Below are 22,326 nucleotides of genomic sequence, written 5' to 3'. Positions count from 1 at the left end.
TTATTAAACCCGTCTGCAGCAGGATGCACCCCCTCAGCATAAGGGTCATGTGAAGAACGAGTGGGTTTGGGGTTTCCTCTGTGAGCCAAAGAGAGTTCCTGTGTGGCCCAGATCCTCTGGGATTTGTGCTAGTGCTGGGTGGCATGAGCTGGCACAGCACTCCACAGGTGTGTGGAGAAGCTGGAGAACCCATCACAGATCAGCTAAAAGCACAAAATAACCCATTTTTGGAACTTGCTGTTTTTCTAGGACTCCTGTGATTTTTCTTGTTAAATGACATGTGCAAACATCCCCCCTGGGAAGGATGTTTCCAGGAGCAGGCTGCCCGACCTTGCTCTGACTCCTGTGCCTTTCTGCCCTGTCCCTGTCACAGCTCAGATCTGCCAGGCCAGTGCAGGGATCTTTTGGGAAATCTGGGAATGAGTGCTGATGTCTCATTTAGTCAGGAAGCAGGGACAGGGATTTACACTAACAAGGCATCTTTGTTTGCCTCATTCCTCTGAATGAAGTCTATTGATTGAAAGAAAAACCCCTTTATTATAATTGGAGGGCTCTGCAGAGATTCAGACAAGCACCAGGAGTCTCTCCCACTTTATTTTTCACATTTCCATCCCCACAGCTGCCTCGTGTGCACCACTATATATCCCACACAAGGGCAGGGACCACCAGACCCTGCTTTTGACTCTTCACCTCTTCACCAGGCCCTGCTTCAGAGCCTTTTTCTGGGAGACTTTAAAATCCACCAGGACAGTGGAATCACTGTGAGACCCTCAGTGATCATTCAGGAGTTGGACTCAATCCTATGATCCTGTGATCATACATCAAGTTTCTTTATTTTACTTCACAACAGTGACTCTTAAAACCAAAATTTTTAGGGAGTTTTGCCTCTTTTTGCCTTTTTATTGTTATTTTTTTTTCCTACTTAAATCCCAATTTATTCACATCTTTCACTTGCCTGGAGCTGGTTTTATGAGTCACCCAAAAATACTGCAGCATTTTATTTCCCTCCATGTGAAGCTGGACGGCGAGTGGTGCTGCGGGCTGGGAGCAGTTGCACTCTTGTGGTTCTTTAACCTTTTGGAGTGTTTTAGAAAAGAAACGTGAGCTCCTGGTTTTCTGCCTCTGCAGTGAAACCCCAGAGTTTCATACACATTGAGTCAGGGTGTTGACAGGTGACTGATAAACATCTGCACCATTCGAGTTACCGTAACCAAGAGATTCGTGGATTTAATGTTTGCGAGTCACTTGCATGTGAAACCTTTCATCTGCTCTTTTTTTTTTTTTTGTATTTTTTTTTTAAGCTATGAACAAGTTTATGCTTTTATTAACCACAGAATTCAGTTACTTATTTCTAGACATTCACCTCCAAAATGTCTTTAGTGTTTTTGGGGTGCAGTTTTTTTCCTCCTTGCAGCTGGCCCAGAGAACAGGAGTTCTGTGCTGCCCAGAGAGGTGTGAGCAGAATTTCAGGTGCACTCTCCTCCATTTCTGTCCAGTCCAGAACTTTCCAAGCCCCAGCACATCCAGAGGAAAAAATTTTTTTCCTCCACTAACCCTGACCCTAACTGTAGGGTGTTTATATCTGTATTTTTATCTGCCAATATTGGATTACCTGAATACCTGTGTAGAGATCCAAGAAGCCAGGTGTGATGCAGAGGAAGCTGTAGTTGTCAAAGGACAGTGGGGAAAACTGACTTCAGTTGGAGGACTTGCCAAAAATAAATCTCTCAGAAAGTACCCTCACCACCTCCTCTATTAGACTGGTTTGCTTCTAAGCCTGACATTTAAAAAATTATGAAAAAAACCAAATACTCCACCTAAAAGCTGCTTGTGTCTAAGAAGAGCCTCTTTCAGCAGAGAACATATCATGCCCCATTCCCAGAGAGATTTCTGCCCTTTAGAAAAGTCATCACAGGGTTTAAACAGCTCTTTACCTCTTGGGACTTCTGCTGCTCAGAGTGACCCCGAGATGCGTTAGAAAGTCTCTTTTCCCAGCCTGGCTGTTGAAGAAGGAGTCAGAACTCTTCTATTTTCATTCTCAAGGTTGTTTATTGTTTCTTTTCTATAAAATTCTTTTCTCTGGCCTGCTGAGGTCCGCTCAGCAGGACAGACAGAGGCACACTGGTGTTATCTTTTTATACTAAAAACTACACGTACATTATTTACAATTACTTCCCAATACCTGTCATCTATGTTAAACAGCGAGCTTCTACTCTAAACCAGTCCAAAAGGTCCAGCATCACAGCAGAAGATGGAGGCCAAGAAGAAGGAGGAGAAAGGCTGGACACGCCCAGATTCCTCCATCTTGCCTCCTGAACCCCCATTCTAAAAACTCCAAAAAATCTATTTTTTCACCCCATGACAAACTAATTATTATTCTACTTAGACTTTCGTGGCTTGCAGATCCTCATATAAGGTTGGTAATTTTTCCATGGGTCATAATCAAAGTCACAGGTATCTTGAGATCTCTGAGGCCCCTGGCAGGGTTTGGGCAAGGCAGAGGGATGTCCTGAATTCTGACATTTCCCCACTCAGGTAATTTTCCCCTCTCATCTCTCGCAGGTGAGAAACGCCCCAGCTTCGATGTCAACTACAACTCCAGTTTCCTGTACGAGAAGGAGAGCGAGATGATGCACGGGCGCATGATGGACCAGGCCATCAACAACGCCATCACCTACCTGGGGGCCGAGGCCCTGCGCCCGCTCGTGCAGACGCCGCCAGCGCCCACGGCCGAGATGGTGCCCGTCATCAGCAGCCTGTACCCGCTGCCGCTGCCCCGCGCCGCCGACGTCCCCGGCGTCCCCAACGGCACCGAGCCCGACAAGAGCCACCTCAGGGACAAGAGCCTGTCATCCGACAGGGGCCTCTCCCCCAACAACAGCGGCCACGACTCCACAGACACTGACAGCAACCACGAGGAGAGGCCCAACCCCGCCTTCCACCAGAGCCAGGTGATGGCGGCGGCTCCGGCCCGCAACGGCCTCCAGGCCCTGAAGGATTTCCCGAGGCCCTACGAGATCATCAAGCCTCCGGCCATCTGTCCCCGCGACGCCTTCAAGGTCATCAACAAGGAAGGGGAGGCTATTGGGGTGTACAGGTGCGACCACTGCCGCGTGCTCTTCCTGGATTACGTGATGTTCACCATCCACATGGGCTGCCACGGCTTCCGCGACCCCTTCGAGTGCAACGTCTGCGGCTACCGCAGCCACGACCGCTACGAGTTCTCCTCGCACATAGCCCGGGGAGAGCACAGAGTGGTGCTCAAGTGAAAGGACCTGCTCTTCCAAGGTCAAAGGATGTGTTTGCTGTCAAAGGGGAGGCTTGGTTGGTTAGGGGTTTAATTAGCGTAATGAAATTTTTTTTTGGAGTATTTTTCTAGGTCAGTTTTAAGTGTGTCACAAGGTGACGCGTTTTTTTAAATTTGTTTTTCTCGATAATTCAGTGTTGTGTAGCATCTCTGCCTGGCTGCTGTGGTGAGTGGGACTGTGGGAAACACCAGGAGCAGAGACTGGTTTTGATATGAACTTTATTTTTGTGAAACTTCAGAACCATTTACAATGTTTTCAATTTTTAACTTGTGTTTGTTTTTATAGAGTTTGCTTTAAGTCAGCACAAAAGGTTTTCGTGCCAATTCCCCTGCTCATTCAGGTGAATAGACAGAGGTGTGTTGGAGGAGCTTTTCCTAGTTATAATCCCAGTGGCTCATCCCCAAAACAAGGAAAACCAGGGCAGGAAAAGGGAGGGATTATTAATTCCTCTTTAAAGCTTTTCCCCTAAGCCTTAACAAAAGTGTAGCACACTTTCATTTTTCTTACCCCACTGCTGACTTTCTTTAAAGTTACTCAGTGAGAGGAAAATGAGAAATGAGACCTATTTGGGGTTGGGATTTTTTAACAATACATATTTTTGGGATACCCAGTGAGGTCATCCATGAGGCCTGGAGGAAATCCCAATTTTCTTTGCTGGAAACTCCTCCTTTCTGACGGCTGCCAAGAACGAGGATGAAGCTGTGCTGGGTGTTGTGCCTCTGTCCCACAGCAGGACGTGTGGCTGTGCCATCATGGGTTGGTCCTGGCTGGTTGTGGACAGGTGAGACCCCAGGTAGGGCTGTGAGAGCCTCACCCACACCAGGACAGCCCTTGGAGATGCAGCTCCACACCCTGAGCAGGTGCCATCCCTTTGAAGTTGGTTTTTACAACAATTCCCTGTGGCCCCACAGCTGTGTTGGTGTCCCTGGGCTGGAGAGGGGTTTGGTAATGGCTTTGCTGAGTGAAGGTTTAATCTTTGCAAAATATTTTTGTATCCTGTAGTTAGGAGTGTTCTGATGGACTTTCTGCATCCCTTGTGTGGTTTGAGAGCTGTGTTGCTTTTGTGTTATTCCCTGGTGACCCAATCACTTCCCTGAGGGAAGGTTGAAGAGCTGAGGGTCAAGAAATACTGAAATTCGTCCCTCCCTCTGAATTTTTTTGGCCCAATTATTTCCTCTCTGAATTTTAAGGTACAAAATAAGAAATTTCTATTCATGTTTTCCACTGAAGGTGGATTTGGAGAGGGATAAATCAGCCTGCAGTGTGTCTGAGCATCCAGAGTGCTGTGGAAATGCAAATCCAGGATCTGCTACCCCTGGGGTTGAGGAGAACTCTTCTGCTGTTGTGTGTGGAGCTGCAAGGCAGGTTTAGGACATTTCCCAGGGCCCCATGGTGACAAAGGTGCACGTTGGCCCTCCCCAGGTGACCACCTGTGTCACAGTGTGACCAATGCTCCTCCTGTGAGGGAGGCTGCACTTCCACCAAGGGTCAGCCCCAAGGGCCAAGCTTTGGGTCCAGAAAAGAGAGGGAAAGGGAGTGAGAGATTCCCAGAGAATTCCAGAGGTTCCACTGCTGCCCTGGCATTTCTAAGTCCGACATTTTTAGGACATTGTGGTTGTCTTTATCAATTTCTAATTTTGTGAAGCTTGCTTTTCAATGGCTTAGCTTTTCAAAACCAAAGAGTTGTCAATAAACGAATAAAATATTTAAATAATGATGATGTCCTGACTTGAGGGCAGGCAAGGGCAGGTTCTTAAAGAAATCCACAGAGATAGACCTCCTAGAGCCATCCAAAAATCTCATTCTCTATAAGACGATTGGGTAATGGGTTAATTTAAAAATATTAATTGTTCCTTCACACCCCATCATTCATCCCTGTCCCACAGCGCTGCTCTGGCTTGGGAGATGGGAATCCCATTGGGCCATGTCTGGATGCTGAGGGGCTGTGTTGGTCCAGGGCAGATCCCTGAGCTTGGAGAAGCTCTGGAAACCACCTTGTCTGGGAAAACAGATGGGAAAACCGGTTCAGAGCCTGATTTATTCTGCTCCTGGCTTGGTTATTTTGGTCTGGAACAGGTTTGGAGCACTCTCCTTGGTGCGTCCATCTCGCTTGGTTCTTCATTTACTTATGAATTACACCCCAAGAGTGGGCAGGGAGGCTCAGGCAAGGAGCTTTTAGCACCAAGAAATGAACCTCTGGTGCTTAAACGGTATTTTTAAGTTTTAAAAGATAATTAAATAAATATCCACTCTGCCAGCCATGAAAACAGATGTAGGAGTGACCAGAGCTGGCTGAGGAGTGGGAATGAGCACTGGGGCTGCCTGTAAACCCCACAGGTGTGATGGAATCTGCATCCCCACAGGGTGCTGTGCCATGGTGGAGGCTGTGCTCAGCAGAACCTGCTACTCAGTAGAGTAACTGACACAGCCAGAGGTGTAAAATAACATCAGCAGCTCCTCTGAAAAATGGAAAATGGTGCTGGAGCCGCTTCTGGTGAGCAGAGGAGCGGTTTAACCCGAGAGCTGTGGGCTGGGGGCAGCTCAGCCCCACGCTGGGGCTCTGGGGTGGGTTCGTGGTTCCCGGGCTGGGTCGGGCAGATGGAAACATCCCGGCAGGGAGGGTGGAGGCTCACACCAACCCCCCGGCCCTTTTAGCACCTGCGGTACCAGGCTGACGTTGTTCGCGCTTCTTTCATTCCCCCCCGACACCTCCTGCCACAAAGAGCTGGACACGCTTGAGAAACAGAAACGAAAAAAAGCCGAGAAGAAAGAAAGAAAGGAAGTCAGAGGATCCTTTTTTTCTTTTCCCTTCACTTCCTTCCAGCCCGGGTGCTGCACAAACACTGAGGGGTCTCTCCCCCTGCTGCTGCCGGACATTCTGAGGGCTGGGTGAGACAGAGGGGGCTCGGGGCTTCCCATCCTGCTTTGTCCCTTAATAAGAATTTATTTCACCCAAACCTCCTCAACCTTCTCCTGCCTGGAGTCAAACCCCTTTAAAGTCTTACAGAAACCTTCAGTTGGTGTTGTGACAGCGAGATCCTTATCTGCTGATAGCTGTAATCGTGATAGAGCACAGAGGAACTCGTTTCTCCTGTCCTCGTGTTGAAACACGCTTCGTAATCCACAAAAAAAATCCCAGAAAAACTTCCGGCTGCTGCTCTGCATCCTTGGAGCATCCCGGCCGGCTCCTGCACCCAAAAGCCGACGGTGCCGGGGAGGGGACGGGGAGCACTGAGTCACTGCCACCACCTCTGGGTGTCCCAATTCCCCAGCCCTGCTCTGAGTCACCCTCCCCGCGGCCTTTCCCACCCTCGGCGTGGGTCGCGTTCCTAAATCCGGGGGGCGGGGGGCGACCAGAGCCAATGTGGGGAAGGGACATTGGAAGTGCCCCCAGCTCTGGCACCCACCGGGACACGGGGCCGTGAGTGTCACCGGGGCGCCAGCACGGGGACAGCAGCTCGGTGTCACGCCTGGTGCCCCCCTCGCTGCGCCGGGAGGGAAGTGAAGGCCCCGGGGAGCCGCCGAACCGGCCCCTCCAGCCCCTCCAGCCGGGTTAAATGTGGCGCCGCATTTGCATGGCAGCGAGTCGGCACCTGGCAGCGAAATCCTCGGGGGATCGAGGACACGGGGAGCGGCTGGCGATTGTCACACGCCGGCGACAGGAAAGTCCCAGCGGACGATTGTTTTTAGAAGAATTTACTTCCAACCCGCCGGGCTGCGGCCCCGGCGGCAGCGCCTCCACCCCGGCACCAGCGGGGATGGAGGGGACAGCCCTGGGCTCGGTGCGGTGCTCCGTGGGCATGGAGGATGCTCCAGGGAGGTGGGAGGTGATGCTCCTCAGCCTCAAACATCACCAGGTGTTCCCCAGCTCACCCACAGCAGCTCCTGTCCCCCCTCTCTCTGCCGCGAGCAAGGCTGGGAGCAGAGCTGGGCTCCCCCCAGTTCCAGCCCCATTGCTGCTCCCCGGGGCACTGGGGACACCGTGGGGCTGGGGGTGTGTGAGGGAGGTCCTGTCCCCTCCCGTCCTCCCTCAGCCCCGTTTCCCACAGCTGTGGCTTTGTGCCGGGGGCCCCCCTTGCTGCTCCCCGGGGCCGGGCAGAGTCACGCCCGCCTCCCCCCCATCCTGCCCCCCAAGCGGAGAAAGTTAGTCAAATCTGCAGAAACCGCAGAGGGGGGAGGCAGCGACACTGTCACCGCTTTGATGTCACCCCTGCACGTCCCACAGGTGCTGCCATCACCCCGGCGCCACGGTCCCACCGCCGCTGTGCCATTAACTCGTGAGAGAAGAGGGGAGGATAATGCAAAAATGTTTCCTTCCCCACCTCCATCCTGTCCCCAGGGTCCCGGAGACGCCACGTGCGAGGCACACGGAGCTGCAGCCGCTTCCATCCAGCCCCCACCTGGGGCTGGGGGTTCCTCCAGGGCTCCAGGGGCTGTGCCAGGGAGGGCAGGGGGAGCCAGGAAGGTTTCTGAGCAGCGGGGCTGATTCATGCCGGGCCTCCTGTGGTTTCCCCCTGCTCTCACCTCCCGGTGCTGTCACGCCAAGCACCCACACGGCAGTGCCCAGGGTGAACCCACCCCGTTGTCACCACAGGGAGCTGGAGAGGGGGAGCCCCCATGAGCTTCTGGGCATCCCTGCACCTGCCCTGCACTCATTCTTTGCCTAACGTCTTACCCCCAGCCTGCACCTCAAATGCCCCGCTGTGCCCTCTGAACACACCCCACACCCCTGTCACTCTGCTCTCTGCCCTCCTGCACCCCCTGTGCTGCCCCAGTGCCCCAGACAGGGCTGACACAGAGCCCCCACCATGGGACATTCCCCACCCCACAGCAGCGCCTGGAGGAAGGAGGACACAGCACCAGGGGTGACAGGGTGAGGTCCCCTGGGTGCCAATGCCATGGCTCAGAGGCTCAGGTGCCCCTGGGGAGCAGGAGGCAGCAGGAGACAGCTGCCAGCCCTTCCCAGCCCCGTCACGGCCGCTGCACTCCCGCAGGAAGCAGCTCTGCATTGCTCACCCAGCACTGGTTATAAATACCCTCCCATTTTAATGTGGCAGCTATTTCAGGCCGGGAACGGGAAGCGAAACCCTGTGTGGGTCCTGCCCCTTTACCCCCGTGCCCGGGATGGGCTGGGCAGCACCCAGGAGCCACAAAGGTTTATTTGAAGCCCAGGAGCCGCGCGCCAGCCTTGACCTTCTGAGCCTTCCAGCGGAGCAGGCGGATGGCGCGGAGGCCGAAGCGCAGCACGGCATCGTACTTGAACACCAGCTGGTAGAAGGCGTCGGTGATGAGGGCGCCGCTGGGGTCGGCGTGTTTGAGGGCGGCCATGGGCGTGTACGCCACGTTGGTCTGGTGCCGGAACGGCGGCCGGGGCGCCTCGATCACCCGCAGGGTGTGCTGCACGTGGGCATGGCATTGTCACCTTCCTGTGCCCACAGCCACAGCCCACCAGGGCATGGCATTGTCCCCTTCCTGTGCCCACAGCCCCAGCCCACCAGGGCATGGCATTGTCCCCTTCCTGTGCCCCATCCCACCAGGGCATGGGATTGTCCCCTTCCTGTGCCCACAGACCACAAGGGCATGGCATTGTCCCCTTCCTGTGCCCACAGCCCAGCAGGGCATGGCATTGTCACCTTCCTGTGCCCACTGCCCCAGCCCACCAGGGCATGGCATTGTCGCCTTCCTGTGCCCACTGCCCCAGCCCACCAAAGCATGGGATTGTCCCCTTCCTGTACCCCAGCCCACCAGGGCATGGCATTGTCACCTTCCTATGCCCACAGCCCCAGCCCACCAGGGCATGGGATTGTCCCCTTCCTGTGCCCCAGCCCACCAGGGCACGGCATTGTCACCTTCCTATGCCCACTGCCCCAGCCCACCAGGGCATGGGATTGTCCCCTTCCTGTGCCCCAGCCCACCAGGGCATGGCATTGTCCCCTTCCTGTGCCCACTGCCCCAGCCCAGCAGGCCATGGGATTGCTACCTTCCTGTGCCCATAGCCCCAGCCCACCACCACTGCCATCCCACATCTGTCCCCTTTGAACCCTGTCTGCATCCCATCCACATCTGCACCTCTATCCCATCCATATCTGCACCTCCATCCCATCAACATCTGCATCTCCATCCCACCCTTGTCCCCTTTCAACTCTGTCTGCATCCCATCCACATCTGCGCCTCCATCCTCATTCATATTCCCATGCCTCCTTTCCCATTGTCCTCCTGTTCCCATTCCCATCCCATCTCCTTCTCATTCATCTCCTATCCTGATCCCCAAGCCCTTCCCATCCTATCTCTAATCCATCCCACCTCACCCCATCACCATTCCTATCTCACCCCCAATTCCTTCCCATTCTATCCCTATCTTTATCCTATCCCACCCCATCCCCATCCCATCCTACCATCCCTTCTCATTCCCATTCCATTTCTGCCCATTTCCATCCTCAGTTCCTTCCCATCTTATTCCCATCCCACCACCATTCCTATTCCCATCCCATCCACATTCTCACCCATCCCACCACCATTCCTGTTCCCATTCCCAGCAGGCTCAGCCCCATCAGGATGGAGCTGTCTGGGTGTCAGCTGCCCCACTACTGGCTGGGCATTGCTGTTCCTTGTCAGGGCTAATTAACACCTCTGTCCAGCCCAGCCCCAGCCCACTGGGACCCCCTGCCCGCCTGTCACCTCTGCAATGTCCTCGGGGGTCTGGCCCAGGCTGGTGAAGACATCCCTGGAGTTCCTCAGGTAGAGCTTGGTGAAGATTTCGGCCGTCTCGGGGTCTGTCCGTGAGTAGTCAGCGCGTTCGGCTTCCTCGTACAGCTTGGTCTCGAATTCCGTCATCACCGGCCCCGGTTCCACCAGGCTGATCCTGCCCAGGGATGTGGCACTGGGCACAGGGCACTGGGCACTGGGCACCCCCAGACCCTGCCCCAGGGGCTGCAGGGCCCCCACACTCACGCCACGTTGAAGCGCAGCGCCTGCACCACCAGGCTCTCGCAGAAACCCTCCACGGCGAACTTGGAGGCCGAGTAGATGTCGTTGAAGACAATACCTGCGTGGTTGGGGAGCTCCAGTCAGGGCTGGGTGGGGGCTGGTCCCCCCAGGACACCCCATTTTCCCCTACCCTGCAGGCCCATGATGCTGCTGATGACGACGATGTGGCCCCCGCGGCGCCGCTTCATGTCGGGCAGCACCTCCTTGACCAGGCGGACGAGGCCGAAGAAGTTGGTGTCCATGAGGCTCTGCATGGCTGCCAGGCTCTGGCACTCCAGGGGTCCAGCCATGCCCACCCCGGCATTGCTGACTGTGGGGCAGGGGGCATCAGTGGGGCGTGCCCTGGGCAGGGGGATCCCACACCCTGGGCATGGGGGTCTCTGATTCATGGGATGTCCTGGATGAGGAGGGTCCCTGGTGCAGGGTGACCCTGGCATAGAAAGTCACTTGTGCATGAGGGACCCCTGGCACAGTGCTTGGAGGGTCCCCAGAATGGGATGTCCTGAGTTTGGAGGGTCCCTGGCGTAGGGAATACCCCAGCAAAGGGGGTCCCTGGTGTGGGGGGTCCCCAATACTTAGAGGGGCCCCAGAATGGGATGCCCTAAATTTGGAGGCACAGGGAATGTCCCAGCACGGAGGGTCCTTGGCACAGTGGGTCCCCAGAGCTCAGAGGGTCCCCAGAATGGGATGCCCTAAATTTGGAGGCACAGGGAATGTCCCAGCAAGGAGGGTCCCTGGTGCAGGGGGTCCTCAGAGCTCAGAGGGTCCCTGGCACAGGATGTCCTGAGTTTGGAGGGTCCCTGGCACAGGAAAAGTCCCAGCACAGAGGGTCCCTGGCACAAGGGGTCCCTGGTGCACAGTCAGGGCCATGAGGTGTCCCTGGCACGGAGGGTCCCAGCACTGGCAGCACAAATGTCCCTGGCATGGACAAGCTTGGGATGGGGGGGATCACCGGGCTCACGCAGGGCCGGGAATCCCGGGTCTCACCCAGGATATCGATGTGGCGCCCGGGGATGCTGTCGAGGCAGGCACGGATGGAGCTCTCATCGCACACATCGAGCTGTTTGATCTCCAGCGTCCTGCCCAGCGCCGGCCCCGCCGCCGCCGCCAGCGCCGCGCTCCTGCCCGTGTTCCTCATGGTGGCGATGACTGCGGGCACAGAGGGCTCAGCCCCCGCTGTGGGCTTTGGGGGGGTCCCTCCGGGCTTTGGGGGGGTCCCTACGCCCCGCTCACCTCGGAAGCGGCGCTGTTTGTCCCTGGCCAGTCGCACGGCCAGCGCCAGCCCGATGCCCGAGGAGCAGCCGGTGATCAGCACCGTCTTGGGAGCCATGGCACGGCCTCACCCCCCTCTCCGAGCCCCCCGCTTTTATAGCGGCTGCCCCCCCCCCCAAATCCCAGCCCTTAATCCCCCCTGGATAATCGGCCCTGCCGGGGATTTGCGGCGTGGCTGAGCCGCACGTGGTGCCCCGGAGCACAGAGCGGCCTTTGTGTGGCACCCTGGGGACACAGCGGGACATGGGGACACTGCCAGGCGTGGGAGATGGGGACGCTGCCAGCCGTGTGCCACCGGGGATGGCAAGGAAGGAGGCAGGAGCTCTGCAAAAATAACTTTTATTATTTATCACTGGTATAAAACACGTCCCATTCAACTGGCCTCGTGGAGACGTGGGGGACACGGTGATGGGTGCCCCCCTCACCCCCACAGCCCGGGACCCCAAAACCCGCCCTGGTGTGGGGGCAAGGAGTGCCAGGCTCCGGCAGGGGCACTCGGGGCTGGTGCTGCAGGGCAGAGGGGAGAAAGTGCTTGAGTGTGGGGTCCTGCTGTGGGCTGTGCTGAGCTGTGCCATGCTGGCAGTGCCAGGCTGTGCCAAACCATCCTGGTGGAGCTGGGCTGTGCCATGCTGGTGGTGCCAGGCTGTGCCAAACCATCCTAGTGGTGCTGGGCTGAGCCATGCTGGCAGTGCCAGGCTGTGCCAAACCACCCAACCATGCCAGACTGTGCCATGCTGGTGGTGCTGTGCTGAGCTGTGCCATGCTGGCAGTGTCAGGCTGTGCCAAACCACCCAACCATGCCAGACCATGCCAAACTGTGCCTTGCTAGTGGTGCTGGGCTGTGCCAAACCATCCCACTGGTGCCAAGCTGTGCCAGCAGTGCCATGTCATTGGTGCCCAGCTGTGCCAAATTGCGCTGGTGATGCTGGACTCTGCCAAGCCATGCCATGCCATATCAGCAGGGCCAGGCTGTGCCAGCTGTGCCATGTCATTGGTGCCCAGCTGTGCCAATCTCTGCTGGTGGTGCTGTGCCAAGCCATGCCATATCAGCAGGGCCAATCTGTGCCAAACAACCCCAGCAGTGCCAGGCTGTGCCAGGCTGTTCTGTGCCGGGCTGTGCCGAGCCGTGCTACAAGACTGAACCAGCAGCGTCAGCCTGTGCCAAACCACGCTGGCAGTGCCAGGCCGAGCCCAACCCTGCCGTGCTGGTGGTGCCAGGCTGTGCCAACCCCCCAGGGGCTCAGAGGGCCACGCAGGTGCAGTAGTGGCGCAGCTTGCAGGGCAGGATGCCGCGGTTGATCTGGTGGAACTCCACCAGCTGGATCAGGTCGGCGAAGCGCGTCTGCCCGTCATCCATGGTGAAGTAAAGCCTCCCCTCCTCCTCGCTCTGCCGGGGGGGGCTGCAGGTCAGAACCCCCGTGCCCGGCCCCCCCGGGCCCCCCCAGCCCCAGGCTGGCACTCACCGGCAGGATGAGGTAGTGCTTGATGCGCTGCAGGTGGCACAGGGACAGCACGAAGCCCTTGGGGTTCCGCTGGCTCTCCCGCACCAGGAACACCCTGCGAGGCACAGAGGTGTCACTGATGGCTGGGCACAGGTCCCTTGTGCTCTCCCAGTGTCCCCTCTGCCCTCCCAGTGTCCCCTCTGCCCTCTCAGTGTCACCTCTGCCCTCTCAGTGTCACCTCTGCCCTCCCAGTGTCCCCTCTGCCCCCCCAGTGTCCCCTCTGCCCTCCCAGTGTCCCCTCTGCCCCCCCAGTGTCCCCTCTGCCCTCTCAGTGTCACCTCTGCCCTCCCAGTGTCACCTCTGCCCCCCCAGTGTCACCCATTGCTGCCACATTTCACAGAGAAAAGCAAAGCACAATTCTTAAGGATTTCTGAGATTCACATTCTCTGAACATCACAGAAAGGGAAAACACAATTCTTATCTTACTTGCTGCGCCAAAGTAGAATGCAATATGGAAAATATTCACCCAAAGTGAGGATTTTTTGTTTCCTTGGCCTGTCAGGGCCAGGTGTGTGTGTGTGTGTCAGGATTGTCACTGACAGTCACAAGATTCTGTGCAGTGTGTGCAGAGTGAGTGCTTGGCAGATTCAGTTCAGATGAAAAGTATATTATATAGTATAATAAAGTAATTAATAAACTTCTGATATCCATGGAGTCAGATGAATCATTCTCTCACCTTCATTGGAGTCACCTTTGATTTGCAGTAAAAGGGGTCCCACAAACCCCCTGTGAAATCCTGGGAGTAGCCCAGCACCCCCTGGCACCCCTGGGAGTCTCTGTGCCCCCCAAACCCTGCAACAACCTGGGACCACTCACCCTCACCCCCACTTATATCCCATAACCCCCGTGCTCCTGAACCTCCCTGGAGTTCCATGTGCCCCCCAGGGACCCCAAACCCCCCAAACCCAAGGGGGTTCCATACCCATCCACCAAGCCCTGGCGGCCGATGAGCTGCTGGGTGTCCTCCCTGGAGATCCTGCCGTGGAACCAGGGCTGGGTGCGGTGGATGGCTGTGGGGACAGGGGTGTCACACTCGGGGGGACCCCCTGGAGGAGGCAGGGACCCCCCCAAAGCGGGCAGTGAGCCCGGCTCTCACCGGCGCTGAGCGGGGAGCTGTGGCAGGCGGCGGGCAGGCTGTAGCGGTGCGTCGTCTTCTTCTGGGCACACAAGGACACCAGGGGACGTCGGGGTGGGCTCAGGGGGGCTCCCCCCGACTCCCCAGCACCCCCACTCACCCTCCAGGCCTGGGCCTCCTCCAGGGCCACGCTCAGCACCTCGTTAGGGTTCTCAATCACCCGGCCCGTGCAGCCTGAGAAGTCCATGGCCACCAGGGCGTTGTCCGAGACGCTGCGCTGTGGGGACAGGGGGGTCACCAGAGGGGGTCAGGGGGTGTGGGGGACAGGGGACACTCACCAGGGGTGCAGGGGACACTCACCAGGGGCTGTGGGGAGCACTCACAAGAGGGTGTAGGGGAAAGGGGACACTCACATGGGGCTGCAGGGGGACAGGGGACACTCACCAGGGGGACAGGGGACACTCACCAGTGGGGCAAGAGACACTCACCATGGGGACAGGGGACAGGGGACACTCACCATGGGGACAGGGGACACTCAGCAGTGCTGTGGGGGACAGGGGACACTCACCATGGGGACAGGGACACTCACCAGGGGGACAGGGACACTCACCAGGGGGACAGGGGACACTCACCAGGAGGGCAGGGGACACTCACCAGGGGCTGCTGGGGGACAGGGGACACTCAGCAGGGGGACAGGGACACTCACCAGGGGGACAGGGGACACTCACATGGGGCTGTAGGGGACAGGGGACACTCACCATGGGGACAGGGGACACTCACCAGGGGGACAGGGGACACTCACATGGGGCTGTAGGGGACAGGGGACACTCAGCAGGGGGACAGGGGACACTCACCAGGAGGACAGGAGACACTCACCAGGGGGACAGGGACACTCACCAGGGGGACAGGGGACACTCACCAGGGGCGTGGGGCCGATCCAGGGCGGTTGGCTCAGCCGTGCCTGTGCTTGCTGGTAGTTTCTGTAGAGCTGCATCCCGTACTGGGGGGGAACAGCTCTGTCAGCTGGGGGGGCCCTGCTGTGGGGTGGGAGAGCACCCAGGGACACCCAGGGACACCCAGGGACATCCAGGGACACCCAGGGACATCCAGAGAGCACCCAGGGACATCCAGGGGCACCCAGGGGCACCCAAGGACCTTCAGGGACACCCAGGGACACCCAGGGACCTCCAAGGACACCCAGGGGCACCCAGGACACCCAGGGACACCCAGGGACACCCAGGGGCACCCAGGGACACCCAGAGAGCACCCAGGGACACCCAGGGACCTCCAGGGGCACCCAGGGACACCCAGGGACCTCCAGGGGCACTCAGGGGCACCCAGGGACACCCAGGGGCACCCAGAGAGCACCCAGGGACACCCAGGGACCTCCAGCGGCACTCAGGGGCACCCAGGGACACCCAGGGACGTCCAAGGATATCCAGGGGCACCCAGGGACACCCAGGGACACCCAAGGACCTCCAGGGACACCCAGGGACCTCCAGGGACACCCAGAGGCACCCAGGGGCACCCAGGACACCCAGGGACACCCAGGGACACCCAGGGACCTCCAGGGACACCCAGAGAGCACCCAGGGGCACCCAGGGACACCCAGGGGCACCCAGGGACACCCAGGGACATCCAGGGGCACCCAGGGACATACAGGGGCACCCAGGGGCACCCAGGGGCACCCAGGGACGTCCAGGGACCTCCAAGGACACCCAGGGGCACCCAGGGACACCCAGGGGCACCCAGGGACATCCAGGGACACCCAGGGGCACCCAGGGACACCCAGGGGCACCCAGGGGCACCCAGTGCAGGGGCTGGGAGCTCTACACCCACTCCATGTGGGCACAGGGACACCCACCCTGAAACATTTGCACTGGCATCCCCCCAGCATCCTTCTAGAACCATCCACATTCCCCCCTTGCAGCTCTCCAGTATCCCCCAAGCATTCCCCCATCACTGTCAGATTAATCCCTTTTCTGACCCGGAGATGGGGCAACTGAAGGGTGTTTTAAAAACTTTTATTCTATTTTCAGTCTCGTGTGAAGGGTGAGGCAACACAGATGTTATAATTCACACCATCACAATCAGGAGCCAATTATTTCCTAATTACAATACACTATAAGTGTTTTTTGGGATGTCCTGAGTTTGGAAGGTTTTGCCACACCATGCTGTAATTGCCTTAAAGCCAATTATCTAAAATTACCCCTTGTGGCTCCTACTGCAATGAATCTTTCATAGTTCTATTTCTCTAAAGTATCAGGTCTCATTTGCAAGGCCACCTTTTGAAATTTTTTCCCTAGTTCTTTTTCTGTCTGTCCTATTCCATGGCATTCTGTGTTTCGAAATTTTGAATTTTTTTTTCTGTCTGTCGTATTCCATGGCATTCTAAGTTTTGAAATTTTGATATTTTTTCCCCCTAGTTCTTTTTTCTGTATGTCGTATTCCATGGCATTCTAAGTTTCGAAATGTTGACATTTTTTCCCCCTAGTTCTTTTTCTGTCTTATTCCATGGCATGCTAAGTTTTGAGATTTTGATTTTTTTTCCTAGTTCTTTTGCTGCCTGTCCTATTCCATGGCTTTCTAAGTTTTGATATTTTTTCCCCTGGTTCTTTTTCTCTCTGTCTTATTCCATGGCATGCTAAGTTTTGAGATTTTGAAATTTTTTTCCTAGTTCTTTTTCTGCCTGCCCTATTCCATGGCCTTCTAAGTTTTGATATTTTTTTCCCCTAGTTCTTTTTCTGTCTGTCTTATTCCATGGCTAAGTTTTGAGATTTTGAATTTTTTTCCTAGTTCTTTTTTTGCCTGTCCTATTCCATGGCTTTCTAAGTTCTGATTTTTTTTTCCTAGTTCTTTGTCTATCTGCCCTATTCCATGGCATGCTAAGTTTTGAGATTTTGAATTTTTTTTCCTAGTTCTTTTGCTGCCTGTCCTATTCCATGGCTTTCTAAGTTTTGATATTTTTTCCCCTAGTTCTTTGTCTATCTGCCCTATTCCATGGCATTCTAAGTTTCGAAATGTTGACATTTTTTTCCCCTGGTTCTTTTTCTGCCTGCCCTATTCCCTGGCTTTCTAAGTTTTGATATTTTTTTCCCCTATTTCTTTTTCTGTCTGTCTTATTCCATGGCATTCTAAGTTTTGAAATTTTAAAATATTTTTCGTAGTTCTTTTTCTCTCTATCCTACTGCAAGTCAGCATTTCTCATCTCCGTGTTTGCACACTGTGTGAGCTTTCTCCCACATCCCCACCCCGATATTCCTCCAGATTGTCCCCAAAATCCCTCCAGCGCCCCTCTGGCACCATCCCGGCTGGCAGGGGACTGGAGCTCACCTTGAAGAGGCGAAACGCGGCCATCCAGCAGCTGCGGCTCTGCTCGTCCTCGCTGCAGAGCAGCTTCAGAGCCTTCACTCCGCCCCGAACCTTGTGGGGCTGCGGGAAAGCGGAGCCGTCACGGGGCGGCCCCGGGTGGCTCCGAGGAGGGGACAGGGACAGGGACAGGGACAGGGACATCCCCACCTGGGACACTGCTCAGAGGGGTCCCAGGGTGAGGGGAGAGACGAGGGTCTGACTCCGTGTTTCAGAAGGTTTTGATAGATATGATATTATATATTATATATATGATATTAAAACTATATTATAGTTTTAATGATGTGTATTATGATATATATTATATTAAACTATATATAATGTATAATATCTATTATATAATATATAATTATAAATATATAATATATAATATATAATATATAATATATAATATATAATATATAATATATAATATATAATATATAATATATATATTTTAATATGCAATATATAATATATAACATACATTATACATTATATATTGTATATATATGTATATATATGTATATATATACATTATATATCATATATCATATATTATACATTATACATTATATATTATATATTATATATTATAATATGAGTATATAATTATGTATTATTATATATCTTATCTATAATATTTATCATACATTATATATGTTATATACACCATCTATATTATATTAAACTATATATATGATATATATAATCTTAAACTATACTAAAGGAATAGTTGTAATTATATGTATTAGGACATATATCTGTATATATATATCTATATATATAGATATATATATATAAATATAATTACAACTAAAGGGATAGTTTAATGATTTATTATATATATTCTATTAAAACTATACTAAAGGAATAGTTTTAATGATATATATTAGGATATATATCTGTATATGTATATATAATAATATATATCGTCAAAACTAAAGGAATAGTTTTAATGACAATTATTAGGATATATATGATATTAAAACTATACTAAAGGAATAGTTTTAATGATATATATTAGGATATATATGATATTAAAACTATACTAAAGGGATAGAAGAATGGATTTCATCAGAAGGCTGGCTAAGAATAGAAAAAGAAAGAATGATAACAAAGGTTTGTGGCTCGGACAGAGAGTCTGAGCCATTAATTAGAAACAACCACATGAGACCAATCACAAATCTATCTGTTGCATTCCACAGCAGCAGATAATCAATGTTTACATTTTATTCCTGAGGCCTCTCAGCTTCTCAAGAGGAAAAATCCTAAGGAAAGGATTTTCCATCAAAGATTTCTGTGACACCCACCTTGATGCAGAAGCCGAACTCGGTGGGAGTCCCGTAGAGCTTCTTGCCCTGCGTCACGTAGTAGATGTTGGACTCGGTGAGGTCAGCGAAGTACTGGAGGTGCCGGGGGTCCTGGGGGGTTTGGGGTGTCAGAGCTGGCCTTGCTGCACCCCCTGGCCATGCCCCCCTTCCCCAGGACCCCCAGGCCTCACCTTGGAGGTGCCCTTGGTGGAGTAGTAGAGCCCCGAGCGGCGCAGCGAGAAGTGGAAACGCTTCCAGACCTTGCGCCCGGCCTCCCGCAGGTGCAGGAAACCCTGGACCTCAGGGCAGCTCCCAGAGTTGAGGAAATTCTGGGGGGACACGAGGGCTGAGGGGCACAGCGGGGTCCCCAGGGCACGGCAGGGTGCCCAGGGCACGGCTGGGCACGGTGCCCCCGTACCTGGATGAGCTCGGAGTGCGCCATGCTCTTGTTGGCCTCCAGGCAGCTGGACACCATCACCTCAGGGAACAGCAGCTGCTGGGGGACACAGGCTCAGCAGAGACCCCTCGGGGTGCCCAAAGGGGGGGTCCAGGGGGTGCCCACCTACCGTGCTGCTCTTGAAGAGCTCGTACTTGGCGAAGTTCTTGCGGAACACGAAGCGGCTGTCGGCGCCCGGGGCCCAGGAGCTCTGCACCTCCACCACAGACTCGTGGTCCTCCAGGCAGCGCTCTGGGGGGGACAGGGGGGTGGTGGGGGGTCCCACGGGGTCAGCAGGGTGGTGGGGGGGGTCCCATGGGGTCAGCAGGGTAGTGGGAGGGTCCCAAGGATTAAACCCTTTTCTGATCCAGAGATGGGGGTAACTCAGTGGTGTTTTAAAAGCTTTGATTCTCTTTTCAATCTCATGTGAAGGGTGAGATGTTATCATTCACGCCATCACAATCAGCAGCCAATTATTTCCTAATTACAATACATTAGAAGTGTTTTTTTGGCCTGTCAGCTTTTGTCACACCATGCTGTAAATGCCTTAAAGGCAATCACCTAAAATTACCCCTCGTGGCTCCTACTGCAATGCATCCTTCACAGTTCTATTTCTCCAAAGTATCCAGTCTTATTTGCAAGGCCACCTTTTGAAACTTTTTTCCTAGCTCTATTTTCCCCCAGCAATCTCTGTACTATTCCATGGCATTTCTAAGTGTCCCCAGGTGTCACAGACACATTTTATGAAAAATCCTTTCCTTAGGATTTTTTCTCCTGAGAAGCTGAGAGGCCTCAGGAACAAAATGTAAACAATGGTTATCTGCTGCTGTGGAATGCAACAGGTGCATCTGTGATTGGTCCATGCTGGTTGTTTTAAATTAATGGCCAATCACAGTCAGTTGGCTTGGACTCTCTGGTCAGTCACAAGATTTTATTGTCTTTCTTTCCCTTTTTCCCTTTCCTTTCCTTTCCTTTCCTTTCCTTTCCTTTCCTTTCCTTTCCTTTCCTTTCCTTTCCTTTCCCCTTTCCCCTTTCCCCTTTCCCCTTTCCCCTTTCCCCTTCTGATGAATCCCTTCTCTATTCTTACACTAATAGAGTATTCCATACTCTACTCTTAGTATACCTTCAATATATAATTTTCTTTTTATATAACATATATATCAAAAAATAATAAATCAGCCTTCTGACAGAGTCAAGATTCTCATCTCTCCCCTCCTCCTGGGAGCCCTGAGATCTCCACCACCGCCAGGGCTGCTCACCCAGGGCCAGGTGCTGGTGCAGCTCCACCAGGGCCCAGCTGTGGTCGTGCAGTGCCCGCGTCCTGCGCACCAGGGTCTCGCAGAGCTGCCGTGCCGTGGTGCCCGCCGAGGCCTCCAGGGAGCGGCAGGCGCCGTCCTCCCCGAACACCTTCACCACCTGCGAGGGGGCACAGGGGCTGTCAGGGACCCCCGGCACCAGGGGAGCACAGGTGGGATCGTCCCACCCCACCTCCTGCTCTCCAGATCATGTGGGGGGTGGTTCCTGTCACAGGGATGGGATCCCCCCTCCCCAAAGTTTTGATTCATTTGGGAGATGGCTCCTTCCCCAGGGTTGAGGTCCGTTTTTCCAGCCCCTTGACTTATTTGGGAGAAGGTTCCTGTCCCAGGGATGGAATCCCTCCTTCCCAGAGCCTTGATTCATGTGGGAGATGAAGGTTGAGGTCCCCATTTCCAGCACTTTGATTCATTTGAGAGGTGGTTCCTGTCCCAGGGATGGAATCCCTCCTTCCCAGCCCCTTGACTTATTTGGGAGGTGGTTCCTGTCCCAAGGACGGGATCCTTCCATCCCATGCCCTTAATTCATGTGGAAGGTGGTTCCTGTCCCAGGAATGAAATCCCTGCTTTGGAATCCCTGCTTCCCAGCCCCTTGACTTATTTGGGAGGTGGTCCCAGAGATGGAATCCCCCCTTCCCAGCCCCCTGACTCATCTGGGAGGTGGTTCCTGTCCCAGGGATGGAATCCCTCCTTTCCAGATCCTTGACTCTTGCAGGAGGTGGTTCCTGTCCTAGGGATGGGATCCCTTCTTCCCAGAGCCTGAATTCATTTAGATGTGGCTCCTTCCCCAGAGTTGAGGTCCCCCTTTCCAGCCCCTCCACCCCCAGGCTCAGGAGGATGGGACCTCTCTAGAGTGGCCCTTCTCCAAAGGCTGGGACCCCTCCCCAGACCCTCACATGGGAGGAGGTTCCTGCCCCAGAGCTGAGACTCTCCCGCCTCCCCAGCCCCCTGATTCCCACCTCACCTGGGGGGTGCCCCAAGAACCCCCTCCCCAGCCCCTGCAGGGGTCCCAGCCCCCTTTCCCATCCCCCCTGCCCATCCCCATCCCCTGACTCACATGGGAGGTGCCCTCTCGGGGGGGTCCCTGTCCCAGGGTGGGGCTGCTCAGGATGGGGGAGTTGGAGGGGCTGCACAGCTCGGGGAAGGGGTTGGGGATGCTGGGCAGCGACGACGCCCGCGGCTCCTCCTGTGGCGGCTGCCGGCTGCGGGAAGGGGTGGAGGGTGAGCTCTGCACCCCCTGTGACCCCCCCCTGAACCCCCTGAACCCCCCCAGGCCTCACCCACCTGCTGCCGTGGATGAAGAGGGGCTGGGAGCGCCGGAGCTCGCCCCCATCGCGCTCTGCAGGACCCCCCTCCTGCTCGGGGGGCTCCCAGAGGCCGCTCTGCTGAGCCCCCCCCTCCATGGCATCATCTGTGGGGGCAGAGAGGGGGTCTGGCAGCCATGAGCACACTTGGGGGGGTCGTGGCCAGGTGTGGGCAGCCCCCAGGTGGGCTCCTGGCACCCACCCAGGGGTGCTTCCCTGCCCTGGTTGGGATTTGGGACACCAAGGGGGTGTCCCTGTCCCCCCGGTGCTGTGGGGGTGCTGGGGGCTGGAGCACAGCCCTGATGGTGAGCACAGCCCCTGGTGAGACCCCCAGAATGCCCTCACAGCAACGAGGGGCTGGGAGAGCTGGGAGATGCTGGGCTGGGCTTTGCCAGGCTGGGCTGTGCCAGGCTGAGCTTTGCCAGGCCGAACTTTACCAGGCCTGGCCGTGCCATGCTGAGCTTTGCC

At 55.0% G+C, this 22,326-nt stretch overlaps 3 protein-coding genes across 9 annotated transcripts in view; 1 reads left to right on the top strand and 2 right to left on the bottom strand.

Moving 5' to 3' along the window:
* Positions 1-4,414, top strand: part of IKZF3 (IKAROS family zinc finger 3) — a 36,698-nt gene extending 32,284 nt beyond the window's left edge. For all 6 annotated transcript variants that reach the window (XM_074557555.1, XM_005496893.4, XM_074557556.1 and 3 more), the window contains one exon: positions 2,563-4,414. In XM_074557555.1, coding sequence (XP_074413656.1) covers positions 2,563-3,269 — 707 coding nt within the window. In that variant the 3' untranslated portion in view covers positions 3,270-4,414. The remainder of the gene's footprint in view (positions 1-2,562) is intronic.
* Positions 4,415-4,539: 125 nt separating this feature from the next.
* On the bottom strand, positions 4,540-11,655 carry LOC102067689 (retinol dehydrogenase 8). 2 transcript variants are annotated; one of them, XM_074557560.1, is made up of 6 exons: positions 11,529-11,655; positions 11,283-11,444; positions 10,426-10,605; positions 10,260-10,353; positions 9,987-10,170; positions 4,540-8,705 (listed from the first exon to the last, which is right to left on the bottom strand). In XM_074557560.1, the coding sequence occupies exons 1-6, from the start codon at positions 11,623-11,625 to the stop codon at positions 8,466-8,468; spliced, it is 957 nt and encodes a 318-aa protein (XP_074413661.1). In that variant the 5' UTR covers positions 11,626-11,655; the 3' UTR covers positions 4,540-8,465. The 2 variants fall into 2 exon arrangements, with proteins under 2 accessions (XP_074413661.1, XP_074413662.1); XM_074557561.1 differs by lacking the exon at positions 10,426-10,605.
* A 241-nt stretch (positions 11,656-11,896) lies between these two features.
* GRB7 (growth factor receptor bound protein 7) lies at positions 11,897-21,957 on the bottom strand. Its single transcript, XM_074557456.1, has 14 exons — positions 21,839-21,957; positions 21,612-21,756; positions 20,501-20,657; positions 19,372-19,493; positions 19,224-19,298; positions 18,997-19,134; positions 18,806-18,916; positions 17,478-17,576; positions 15,064-15,144; positions 14,305-14,421; positions 14,166-14,226; positions 13,992-14,079; positions 13,031-13,124; positions 11,897-12,954 (listed from the first exon to the last, which is right to left on the bottom strand). The coding sequence occupies exons 1-14, from the start codon at positions 21,955-21,957 to the stop codon at positions 12,808-12,810; spliced, it is 1,554 nt and encodes a 517-aa protein (XP_074413557.1). The 3' UTR covers positions 11,897-12,807.
* Between the last annotated feature and the right edge of the window lie 369 nt (positions 21,958-22,326).

Source organism: Zonotrichia albicollis, chromosome 23 (assembly GCF_047830755.1).
Source record: "Zonotrichia albicollis isolate bZonAlb1 chromosome 23, bZonAlb1.hap1, whole genome shotgun sequence".
Lineage (NCBI taxonomy): Eukaryota > Metazoa > Chordata > Aves > Passeriformes > Passerellidae > Zonotrichia > Zonotrichia albicollis.
Note: the sequence above shows the minus strand (reverse complement) of the source record. Positions and strands in the feature narration are given on the sequence as shown.